This window comes from Leptodactylus fuscus, chromosome 6 (genome assembly GCF_031893055.1).
Source record: "Leptodactylus fuscus isolate aLepFus1 chromosome 6, aLepFus1.hap2, whole genome shotgun sequence".
NCBI lineage: Eukaryota > Metazoa > Chordata > Amphibia > Anura > Leptodactylidae > Leptodactylus > Leptodactylus fuscus.
The window spans coordinates 126,113,508-126,126,644 of NC_134270.1; the positions used below are offsets into that span (position 1 = coordinate 126,113,508).

At 43.5% G+C, this 13,137-nt stretch overlaps 1 protein-coding gene across 1 annotated transcript; it reads right to left on the reverse strand.

Moving 5' to 3' along the window:
* Window positions 1-300: 300 nt before the first annotated feature.
* LOC142209670 (melanoregulin-like) lies at window positions 301-10,563 on the reverse strand. The gene is made up of 5 exons (XM_075278697.1): window positions 10,473-10,563; window positions 4,829-4,988; window positions 3,437-3,527; window positions 2,639-2,805; window positions 301-528 (listed from the first exon to the last, which is right to left on the reverse strand). Exons 1-5 carry the CDS (start codon window positions 10,550-10,552, stop codon window positions 307-309), a joined length of 720 nt encoding a protein of 239 aa, XP_075134798.1. The 5' UTR covers window positions 10,553-10,563; the 3' UTR covers window positions 301-306.
* Window positions 10,564-13,137: the final 2,574 nt, after the last annotated feature.

Here is a 13,137-nt window from a genome sequence, read left to right on the forward strand (position 1 = left end):
TCTTATAAGGATTTTTTCACTCCGATTACATGTCCTATTAGGGCATATGGATATCATAGAAGGTAGGCCACTGCTCTAGACCCTGTTAAGGGCCAGAACTGATTTGGTAACAGGACAATGATCCCAGAGAACCTCTTTAATGTAGAAGAAAAGAAGAACACCTTTATAAATAATATGACCCAATGTGAGGACGGAGCCATGTATAGCAGATAATGTGGTCAGTAGTAACATAGGTGCTATAGAAAAGATGAGAACAAAGCGTGCACACAACAGATATTATAGGAAAGCTGGTCAGGGCTCCATTGATCACTCAATTAGATTGACTAGGAAATTTTCTTCGTCCACCTCGATACTCTCTTCTTCCTCTTTTTCTCCACTGTTCCCGACCTCCTGCCAGCCTGGGCTCACCAGGACAGCGGTGCCAGGACCTGTAGTCTCCTTTTCACTGCTTTCCATAGTCTCAGGAGGGTAAAACCTTCTGGCAATGGACACAAACTCTGTTCCCATGTCAAGAACGATGAGCCGATCCTGAAAGACATCATGTCCCAGTGTTATAAATAAATGGTGTCACCTTTATGGACATATCACGGGTGGGGGTGCTCTATAATGTTGTGCTCTCTAGAATAAAAACCATAGGGGATTCCTTATGTCCATTAGCTGCAGCAGGACCCCCCCGGAGGTGACATTTAGCACTTGTAATTAGTGTCACTTCTGTCACCACTTGCAGCAGATCACACAATCCAGAACATTGTGTGACAAGCCTGAAGGGAGGTGGAGGGGGCCATGGAGGGACCTCTCTATGTAGACCATAAATTCAGCTTATCCTGTGCTGCATAGATTCAGCATGTCAGATATGGATTTCTGTTACTGTACATACTGTTTAGAAGCCTGGGACAAAAAGTGAATGTTATTTCCAGAAGAACCAGGGTCTGACATTACAGCAACAACAGGAAACATTGTAAACAGAGTAACCAACAAAATATAGGCACAAAGTGATAAAAGGGGGTCAATGAATGTAAAAAAATAGCATCAGATATCCAAAATTGGCAGACGTATAGTATAGGGGGAGAACAAGGAGAGAATAAAAACATAAAAGGACAACTTAATGCTAGGATTTCCATTAGGTTTCTGTTCCTCGGGTTCGCTTGGGGACCCAAAAAATGAAAATGCAATCGTCTTAAAAAGCTGTTACCTGCGGACCCCATACACTATAATGGAGGCCGTTGGGTTTCCACTAGAGATGAGCGAGTAGTGTTCGATCGAGTAGGTGTTCGATCGAATACTATGGTATTCGAAATACTCGTACTCGATCGAACACTACTAGCTGTTCGAAGTTTAAGGTTCGATGCAGAACCAGCGTTGATTGGCAGAATGCTATACATTCTGCCAATCAACGCTGGTTCTTCTCTTACCTTTCCGAAGTCTTCTCCACGCTGCGTTCCCGCGTCTTCTTCCGGGTGGAATTCACTCTGCCTAGGTATCTGGCCTAGGCAGAGCCGACTGCGCATGCGCAGGCATGTACGCGCATAAACGCGCATGCGCAGTTGGCTCTGCTCAGGCGTCGGACCTGGGCAGAGCCGTATGCGCAGTCGGCTCTGCCTAGGCCGGATGCCTAGGCAGAGTGAATTCCACCCGGAAGAGGACGCGGGGACCCTGCGCCGGGAGAATACTTCAAGCAGAATCCAGCCCGACCGTCACCAGTGGACTTGGTAAGTATGATTTTATCGAATGTTGCCTACCCCTGAAACGAGCATTTCCCCCATAGACTACAATGGGGTTCGAAATCCGTTCGAACTGTCGAACAGTGTGCGGCTGTTCGAATCGGATTTCGAACCTCGGACACTTTAGTGTTCGCTCATCTCTAGTTTCCACCTGTATAACTGCACCTGCTTGCAAAACTTCTCTCAGAATTTTTCAACCGTAGTGGGGAACGCAATCCCCGAATGGAAACCAGGTGCAGGTGTGAACCTAGCCTAAGTCAGCGGAGAAAAAGGGGAGGATGTAGTGCTACAGTATAGTAGGCAATAATTAGCGATATCTAAGGAGTCGACTGGTGGCAGGGGAAACTCAATCCAGTCATGTGACTAAAGCTGGAGACAATATGGAAGGCCTGTGATGCGAGACGATGGAGATGTTTAAAGGGGGTTATAAATCTTACATGAGCGCTTAAACTGGCATAAAATATATATGCCATACACTAATCTTCTCTCGTCTTCAGCAACAATCTGCCCCCTATGTTCAACCAAGTGTAATATTTAGCCATTTTTATGGAATATTTGATCCCCCTCAGTCAGTCAAGGTATAGAAGATAATGGTATCTACGCTGTAAATACAAGATATTAGAGAGTCTGTACAGGATTAGATAAACATAGCTGGTTCCAAAAATAGCACCGCACTCATCTATTTGTGTCTGGCATTTCAGCTTAGCTCTGGCGAATTGAATGGGTCTTTGGAAGAAAGCAGCCATGTTTTCATAGCCCTCACAACCACTTTACACAGTACAGTATGTACTAATATCAATCATCTTGTTTGCTTTGGTTATAGAAGTGTGCCAAAATCTTTACTAGGACACTATATTGAAAAACATGAAGGATGGGAAGGAAATTTTATTTTTTTTATTGTCTTCTTCTTGACTTACCAGAACAAACAGATACCTCTCAGGAGGCGGAAGGCTGTTTTGTTCAAAAATACTCGTCTCTTCGGATAAGAGGTTGAGGAGACGCCGAGCCTCTATGGGGTCCCTCAAGCTATTGTAGGAGGTGGTGGAGGTCACACTGAGCAAAGAATCTGCTTCATTATGAAATCCTAAGTGTTAAGAAGAAAATCTGAGGTGAAACTTGGAAGAAAAAGTAAGCAACCAGGATTAGAAGAACAAGGACTCATAACAACCAACCAGAATTAACCTAAGATAGTCATAGAGAATACAAGCGCAATGCAACTAGATTTCATACTTGCCAACATATTGTGAAGGGAGTCCTAGCGTATAAACTCATCACAAAACTGTATGGGTGATTACATCCTTCATGGTATTTGACTGTACAGGGGCCATAAATGTATGTGGGACCACTTGGGGTTATTATAATGTGTGGTAGGAACTAAGAAGGCATTGTCATCAATAGTGAAGGGCACTATTACTATGTTGGGATACAGAGGGACTTGGTAGGAATGGTTGGGATCCAGAGGGACAAAGGGCAAGGTTAGGACCACAGCTAAACACTAAATAATTTGCAGCTGTGCACTTTCCATCTTTGGGTCTTCTGACGTTTGGGAAGTAAATCTTAAGTAGTGGTGGAGGTGAAAGGGGGTCCACTTATAGAATCTTTGCACTGGGAAAAACCAAAGTGTTAAAACAGCCCTGGCTGCAGGGAAACTGAATATTTGCTGACAGGTTCATATGTTAAACCCTGTGCATTCATAAATATATAGACTAGCTCACCTAGATTTTCCAGAAGCATCCGCCACCGATCCTTCACATCTTTACGTATCTGTCTGTGGGCGCTGATATCAAAACTCAGTCTGCGGTAACCCTGAGCAAGAGATGGAAAATCACATGCATCTCACATATGGAGACACCACCACCATTCATCTTGTTGACCTGTCTTCTCCGGCATTCTAACCATTGCTGACTTGAAAGCTCACGTATCTAATGTCATCTTACTCTGATGTCTAATCTTAGTCTTTAATCCTTCTCCATATCTCCAGTGATTCTACATTGACATCAACTTTCACTGTCAAAAGCTTTATGTCCTAAACGCTTTACATTAAGATATTAGATGAAATCTGACAATTCAATTTTTGACTTCACCAACCACATTCAGCAAAGTCTTTCTTTATTCTTAAGACTTTGCCTTACCGAGAATTATTTCTTAAAGTATATTGCCACCTTTTAACATCATGTCACTTTTAGGCTAAGCGGTTTTAACATGTGAAGTTTCATGCAGAAAATCCTTAGCCTAATACATTAGAATTTCTTAATCTCATGTATACAATGGAAATTCTTTCTGGGCAGAAATTGACATATGGTGTAGATTTAATTTCTTTCAATAAGAGGGGTTAAATTAGCAAGAATATTCCCAATAAGGGCGGATTCACACCTGCGCCCAGTCTCCGCTTTTGGGTTTCCGTCTTCTGCCGAGAGAAACTGGACAGGAGACGGGAACCCGGCGGTCAGTTTGCAAACCCAAGTGAATGGGTTTGAAAACTGACCGGGGCAATGAAGCCACAGATCAGACAATTTCCTGCACATTTCTCAGACTCTCAATCAGATTGAGAATTGGGGAATTTGGAGGTCAAGTCAACTCATGTAGTGAATGCAAAAATTAGCACTTTATAAGGTAGGATCTTAGGGAGTAGAAGACATCAATAAAGCCATCTAAGTGTTGATTCACTCACCTGGCTGAGTTGTGGAATAAGGCAAAGTGTATAGGAAGGGGTGACTGCAGGCCTGGGTAAATATCTGGTTCTTAGGTACCAAAGTCTAGTTTGTCAAAGTCACTTAGATCCTTGCCCATGTTACCTGCTTCCTAGAGCTGACTGTTCATTTGCTGCCTATTATACACCACCCCTTGACAGGCACCAATGTCACTTCATGATCAGTGTTTTTCATCTCATTAGTTTTAATGTTATGACAGACTGGTATAGGCCTGGTCCTAGACTTGCCACATGTTGCTCACAGCTAACTATGTGTTTTTGATGTTTAGAGGCTGGAAATATTTCATCCCTTTACTAAAATCTTTAACACAAGTGTTGTCCATTTTACCTGAAACTTAAGATTTCATTGTTCTGATATTTATTCCATTATTGGTAGTCATTGTCCTCATTTACTGACCTCTGATCCCCTTCTTGTCCGCGCTCTCTTTTGGAGTAAGTTGTATAGTTCACGATCATCATCTCTTTCAGTATGAGACACATCATGCGGCTCATTCCACAAATTCGCTTCTTCTGCTCTTCTACGCTTCACTTCCCGGTCAAAATACAAAAGTGTATCGCTACAATACAAATACAATGAAACCTCTTTCAGCCAAACACCTAAATTTTCACAGAAAAAAAATGTCCTTTTCAGGGATGACCTACTCAAAGAAATAAATATACAGAATGCATGAACCTGTAAAGCCCCCAAAAGACAAATCTAATGGATGAAAATCTGGTTTATGTTTGGTATCACATTTGCATGTGATACAGGACAGGCCTGGCCTAGGAATAAGCCAGCTGTAGTATTGTACATGTCACCTCCAGCCCAGACACATGAGCTAATGTGGACTCCTGTGGTGGCCTACTTTATAATTCATGATGGCCCCATCTTTCTATATCCCCAGCAAAGCAATGCTGTAAATCTTGGTCCCCAACTAATTCCTGGTCCTCAGCATGGCTCCACCTCTGATTCTAGGTTCCCATCATGATACCCCACTAAATCCTGGGCACAGTTTGTGGCCTGCTTTCAAGTATCATCACAGCAAAATCAGGACTGTTAGCATGTATGCTTTATATCTCAGTGGCAGTTCAGCAATTGCACAGACTAGAGCAGCATGACATGGGCTGTCCCCTCCCTATGACATCCAGTGGCGGTACAATCGCTCCTTCCCCAATAACACATCATGGTACTAGCAGCTCTTGTTTGCTCCATTCTAGTGACCTGTGTCCACATAAGACTCACAAGGAATTTCAACAGGGTCCCACTGAAAGACTTTCTCAATAAGTAGTTGGCCTACAGTCATGGCCAAAAGTTTTGAGAATGACACAAATCTTATATTTTCACATGATCTGCTGCCCTCTGGTTTTTATGTGTGTTTGTCAGATGTTTTTATCACATACAGAAATATAATTGCAATCATATTATGAGTAACAAAAGCTTATATTGACAGTTAGAATGAGTTATTGCAGCAAGTCAATATTTGCAGTGTTGACCCTTCTTCTTCAGGACCTCTGCAATTCTCCCTGGCATGCTCTCAATCAACTTCTGGACCAAATCCTGACTGATAGCAGTCCATTCTTGCACAATCAATGCTTGCATTTTGTCAGAATTTGGAGGTTTTTGTTTGTCCACCCGTCTCTTGATGATTGACCACAAGTTCTCAATGGGATTAAGATCTGGGGAGTTTCCAGACCATGGACCCAAAATCTCTATGTTTTGTTCCCTGAGCCATTTAGTTATCACCTTTGCTTTATGGCAAGGTGCTCCATCATGCTGGAAAAGGCATTGTTGATCGCCAAACTGCTCTTGGACGGTTGGGAGAAGTTGATCTTGGAGGACATTCTGGTACCATTCTTTATTCATGGCTGTGTTTTTAGGCAAGACTGTGAGAGAGCCGATTCCCTTGGCTGAGAAGCAACCCCACACATGAATGGTTTCAGGATGCTTTACAGTTGGCATGAGACAAGACTGGTGGTAGCGCTCACCTCGTCTTCTCCGAATAAGCTGTTTTCCAGATGTCCCAAACAATTGAAAAGGGGATTCATCAGAGAAAATGACTTTACCTCAGTCCTCAGCAGTCCACTCCCTGTACCTTTTGCAGAATATCAGTCTGTGCCTGATGTTTTTTCTGGAGAGAAGTGGCTTCTTCGCTGCCTTCCTTGAGACCAGGCCTTGCTCCAAGAGTCTCTGCCTCACAGTGCGTGCAGATGCACTCACACCTGCCTGCTGCCATTCCTGAGCAAGCTCTGCACTGCTGGTAGCCCGACTCCGCAGCTGAAACACTTTTAAGAGACGGTCCTGGCACTTGCTGGTCTTTCTTGGCACCCTGGAGCCTTTTTGCCAACAATGGAACCTCTCTCCTTGAAGTTCTTGATGATGCGATAGATTGTTGGCTGAGGTGCAATCTTTCTAGCTGCGATACTCTTCCCTGTTAGGCCATTTTTGTGCAGTGCAATGATGACTGCACGTGTTTCTTTAGAGATAACCATGGTTAACAGAGGAGAAACAATGATGCCAAGCACCAGCCTCCTTTTAAAGTGTCCAGTGGTGTCATTCTTACTTAATCGTGACAGATTGATCTCCAGCCCTGTCCTCATCAACACCCACACCTGTGTTAATGGAGCAATCACTGAAACAATGTTAGCTGGTCCATTTAAGGCAGGGCTGCAATGATGTTGAAATGTGTTTTGGGGGATAAAGTTCATTTTCTAGGCAAATATTGACTTTGCAAGTAATTGCTGTTAAGCTGATCACTCTTTATAACATTCTGGAGTATATGCAAATTGCTATTAGAAAAACTGAAGCAGTAGACTTTGTAAAAATTAATATTTATATCAATCTCAAAACTTTTGGCCATGACTGTATAATGAGAGGACAATCACCACTGAGAAAATTGGGCTGTAAAGTGGTGGGTGTTCTCATTTGGGTTGTCCCACACCTCAGGACACAAGGAAAAGACAGGGCACCGAACAGTAGGGGACAGGAAGTGGCTTAACGAGCTTAATCTATTCTTCAATAGATTCGACTCCAAGCAAATGCTCCCTCCACCAGCATGTCAGCCAACCGCCCTCCCCTCACACACCAAGACCCAACCCCCACCGACCTGCGGTCAACTGCAATCTGACTATCTGATCCTGCAGGAGTCTCAGGTGTGTAAGGAAATGAAGAACATTAGAGCAAACAAAGCGGGGGGACCAGATGGTATAAGCGCAAGAGTTCTTAAAATGTGCAGTGACCAGCTGTGTGGTATTATAACGCACATGTACAATATGAGCCTGAAGCTGGGGGTGGTACCTCAACTGTGGAAAACATCTTGCGTGGTACCAGTCCCAAAGAAACCCAACCCGATGGGCTACAATGACTACCGACCTGTAGCACTGACATCCCACCTGATGAAGGTCCTAGAGAGACTGGTCCTGACACACCTACGCCCCCTAGTGAGCTTCGCTCTGGACCCCCTCCAGTTTGCCTACCGGCCAGGCATTGGGGTAGATGATGCCATCATCCACCTTCTTCATAGAGCTCTCTCTCACCTGGAGAAACCCGGGAACACTGTGAGAATAATGTTCTTTGATTTCTCCAGTGCGTTCAACACCATTCAGCCAGGGCTACTGAGGGAGAAGCTGAACCTTGGTGGTGTGGACCATCACCTGTCCAACTGGATCCTAGACTACCTGACAAACCGCCCTCAGTATGTGAGAGCCCAGGACTGTGTGTCTGACACTGTGATCTGTAGTACGGGGGCACCTCAAGGTACAGTTCTTGCCCTATTCCTCTTCACACTGTACACTGCTGACTTCAGGCACAACTCATCCAGCTGTTACTTACAGAAGTACTCCGATGACTCTGCTATAGTCGGTCTTATCACTGATGGCGATGATAGGGAATACAGAGACTTAAACCGGGATTTTGTTGAATGGTGCCAGCAGAACCAGCTCAGGATTAATGCTGGGAAGACCAAGGAGATGGTGGTGGACTTTAGTAAACGGAGAGGTGCTCCGACCCCGGTGGAGATCCAAGGAACATGTATTGAGATAGTCAGGACCTATAAGTATCTGGGCGTGCTCCTCAATAATAAACTAGACTGGGCTGATCACCTGGAGGCGCTGCACAGAAAGGGCCACAGCAGACTCTACCTGCTCAGGAGGCTGAGGGCCTTCGGAGTCCGGGGGACACTTCTTAAGGCCTTCTTCAACTCTGTGGTTGCCTCAGCCATCTTTTTCGGTGTGGCCTGCTGGGGAAGCAGTATATCAACCAGGGACAGAAATAGACTTGACAGGCTGATCAGGAGGGCCAGCTCTGTCCTGGGGAGCCCCTTGGACTCAGTACAGGTGGTGGGTGACAGAAGGATACTGTCTGTGGTGACCTCCATGCGGGAGAACAAATCCCACCCCATGTATGGGACCCTGATGGGACTTGGCAGCACTGTAAGCGACCGTCTGCTTCACCCCAAGTGTGAGAAGGAGCGCTATCGCAGGTCCTTCCTTCCAACCGCGACCAGGCTGTATAATCTACATCAGACCAAACGAAGAGCTCTCCGCACAGAGAACTAATGATTATGAGGATGACCATGAGGTCTTCCTCTTTCTCTTCTGTTTTTCCTTAGCTGCTATGGACTCCTAGTATATCTTCTCTTCTCAGCTTATCTGTGTCTACGTCTGTAACATATTACTCTGTATTATCCTGTATCTGTATTACTATGCTGCTGTAACACGCTGAAATTTCCCCAAGGTGGGACTATTAAAGGATTATCTTATCTTATCTTTTCTGGGGAGATTTCCTTCGGTGTGACCTACTTCTACAAGCATCTGCTTCTCTGCTAAAATTGCTTATACCAAATCTTGAAAACTACATGCAGCACACTATACATACATATGTCAGAATATGGGTTATATATAGTCTCAGATCAGTATGTCTTGTAGCAGCTGTATGACTTTATCACCTCTTCTGTTATTGCTGTTAAGTCAACAACTGCTGGTAGTATACATTCTGTGTAACCCCTTCCAGCTGCCCCATAGGAATGTGTAGCATAGTAGGGGCTTGTAGCGTTCACAGTGTCACCATAGACATCACTACAGCAAAAACAAAAAAACATTTGGAGAAAGAAAAGTAGTAATAAGAAACCCTTGGGTGCAGCATGGACCATTAGAGGGGTTGTGCCCATGTTATCACCTATCCACAGATATCCAGAACCTCTGTCTGTATATCGCAGTGGTCGTGTAGTCTCTATTCAGTAGATACAGTGTCTGCCATCACCACTAACAAACCCAATGTCTTGATAATATTTTAGCATTCAGGGAGATTCCTCTGAATGTTCCCTCATGATTTCAAACATGTTCAAGACAAACCTGGAATGTCCCCCTATTAGCGTCCCCACAGTAGCCCAATGGTCTGCTTCTATACTACATACATCCTTTGTGGGCATTCTGTGCCTTACGTGGAAGAATTCGGAAATGTAATTTTAGCAGACGTTACAGGGGTTTCAACGTAGTGTCCTAAATGTTGGGTGAGTGTCTAATGCTCCTTTCCTGCAGTATGAGGTTATATAAACTTCCATTGTCCCACTAAAACAATTTTTGTTCCAAGATCCATGGTTGTTACCCCATTGTAGAAAAGATGTGATACTAGAAGAAAAGAAAGAGCGCCACCAATATCCATGGATGGTGTCTGAAATTGCAGCTCAGCCTCAATCACTTCTATAATAGAGAAGAGCTACAATACCAGATACGGTTCATGGACAAGTGGTGCTATTTTAGGAAGGAAAAAAAGGGACAATTCCTTTAAATATTTAGATTTTGAGAAAGTAAAAGTAGATACTCAGTTGCTATAGTATAAAAAGACAGCTCTGTATATTTCATTGTATACGGCAGGTACATATCAGGACTGCCAGGAAATGCTGTGACATGTAGTGAGTCAACAGCTATATAGACTATCATATGTGTAATAGTTTGAATAAGCAATAGATCTTATATGGTATACAAAGGCAGTACAGAAGAGGCATAGCATGCCATATGTATCCAGTATACAAGGTCAGAAGGACCTCCAATCGATTATGGGTTACCTGATTAAAGGGCTCTTCTCTGGGGCCTCCTCATGACAGCAGCAGCACAAGAAGCGATAGAAGGTCCTATGCTCTGCCATGCTAGGGGTCAGTACTGTAAGGCATGGGAGTGGTAGGATGGGGGTCTTAGCATGGGTGGTGTTAAAATACAAAATATTCACTGTAATTGGGATGAAAGAACAAGAGAGTCACATGGGTATCAGCACAACTATAAGCCTCCAGCTAAGGAGCATGATAAGTAAGACACCTCCTATCATCATCATCCTGTATGGGGATGGGAAGCTGTGAAATGTGGTGTGAGAGGGGTTAATCTGTGGACTGACAGGGTCAAGGTCTGGAAGCTTAGGATCTATAGGAAGGTTGGCTTGCAATTCCACAGTTCCCTACAATGCCACTCTTTGTGCTTGTTAAAGGGGCATATAAAGTGCCCTAATGAAAAGATTTTATCGGGGTATATGCAGTAGCATGCCACATCCTAGCTGGTCATCCTAACCAGTAATGAACCTCAGACCGAGACATTCATAGCATATTCTGTGGTTGGAAAAGAGAAGAGACCGTGGAAAGATATCCATGAATGCTCCTCTCCATCATGTTTATTGCTCTAAAATAGGCCCAGAGAAAGCACCCACCTTGTACTGGCCAAAGGACACCTGAGAGGCTTTTTGTCTGCAGCTACTTTTTTTTTTTTAAACCCAAAATCCTCTGAGTATATATTATTTATTACTCATCTTCAGGCCTCACCAATACTGGCAAGTGTAAGTATATTCTTACTGTGGCATGACTATTGGTTGATACGTCATGTAAACACATCGCAGCCAGGGTGATCATCGAAGAGATCGTATAACAAGAGCCCGGGTCAAGGTTTATTTAAAGAGCAGCAGATGCCTAGACACAGTGATGGCAGCAGGATAGGACCTTCAGAAGAATGCAGCCTTTCTATCAGGTTTCCTAGTGACATCACTACTTCCCAGCAAACATACGTGTCTCACATCATGATATCTGACAGGACCTGGAAAGCAGCAGTCCCTTATGGTAAATGGGTGGATTTTGGTCATGATCCCCGCAGACTGGATATGTGACCTACTATAGAAATATCTCTGCCACCTTTCACTGGGGAATGGAAATGCCCACATACCTCTGCTGTAGCTTTCAAGAAATGGGCAGTGTATATATACACCATACTAGACGTTCTGTTCTGCTCACAACCTATATGATTCTGTCTCTATACCTAGAATTATTTATGGATATACCCTTAAACTGTAAGGGTTTTAAAACCATTTCACACATGACATGCACAAACTAAACCATACAATATAAATACACACAACTAAATATAAATAAATTATATATATATATATATATATATTATATATATATATATACAGTCCTATGAAAAAGTTTGGGCACCCCTATTAATCTTAATCATTTTTAGTTCTAAATATTTTGGTGTTTGCAGCAGCCATTTCAGTTTTATATATCTAATAACTGATGGACACAGTAATATTTCAGGATTGAAATGAGGTTTATTGTACTAACAGAAAATGTGCAATATGCATTAAACCAAAATTTGACCAGTGCAAAAGTATGGGCACCTCAACAGAAAAGTGACATTAATATTTAGTACATCCTCCTTTTGCAAAGATAACAGCCTCTAGTCGCTTCCTGTAGCTTTTAATCAGTTCCTGGATCCTGGATAAAGGTATTTTGGACAAACAATTCAAGTTCAGTTAAGTTAGATGGTCGCCGAGCATGGACAGCCCGCTTCCAATCATCCCACAGATGTTCAATGATATTCAGGTCTGGGGACTGGGATGGCCATTCCAGAACATTGTACTTGTTCCTCTGCATGAATGCCTGAGGATTTGGAGCGGTGTTTTGGATCATTGTCTTGCTGAAATATCCATCCCCGGCGTAACTTCAACTTCGTCACTGATTCTTGAACATTATTCTCAAGAATCTGCTGATACTGAGTGGAATCCATGCGACCCTCAACTTTAACAAGATTCCCGGTGCCGGCATTGGCCACACAGCACCAAAGCATGATGGAACCTCCACCAAATTTTACAGTGGGTAGCAAGTGTTTTTCTTGGAATGCTGTTTCTTTTTGGACGCCATGCATAACGCCTTTTTTTTATAACCAAACAACTCAATCTTTGTTTCCAAAATGAAGCTGGCTTGTCCAAATGTGCTTTTGCATACCTCAGGCAACTCTATTTGTGGCGTACGTGCAGAAACGGCTTCTTTCTCATCACTCTCCCATACAGCTTCTCCTTGTGCAAAGTGCGCTGTATAGTTGACCGATGCACAGTGACACCATCTGCAGCAAGATGATGCTGCAGCTCTTTGGAGGTGGTCTTTGGATTGTCCTTGACTCTTCTCACCATTCTTCTTCTCTGCCTTTCTGATATTTTTCTTGGCCTGCCACTTCTGGGCTTAACAAGAACTGTCCCTGTGGTCTTCCATTTCCTTACTATGTTCCTCACAGTGGAAACTGACAGGTTAAATCTCTGAGACAACGTTTTGTATCCTTCCCCTGAACAACTATGTTGAACAATCTTTGTTTTCAGATCATTTGAGAGCGGGCTGTCCATGTTCGGCGACCATCTAACTTAACTGAACTTGAATTGTTTTGTAGAAAGAAATGGTCCAAAATACCTTTATCCAG

Coding starts and splice junctions, on each gene's coding strand:
- LOC142209670 (XM_075278697.1), bottom strand. CDS start 10,552: ATGGCAGAGCATAGGACCTTCTATCGCTTCTTGTGCTGCTGCTGTCAT. Junction 4,989..10,472: donor GAGAAGAGCCCTTTAATCAG/GTAACCCATAAT, acceptor TTTGTATTGTAG/CGATACACTTTTGTATTTTG. Junction 2,806..3,436: donor GATGCTTCTGGAAAATCTAG/GTGAGCTAGTCT, acceptor CTTAACACTTAG/GATTTCATAATGAAGCAGAT.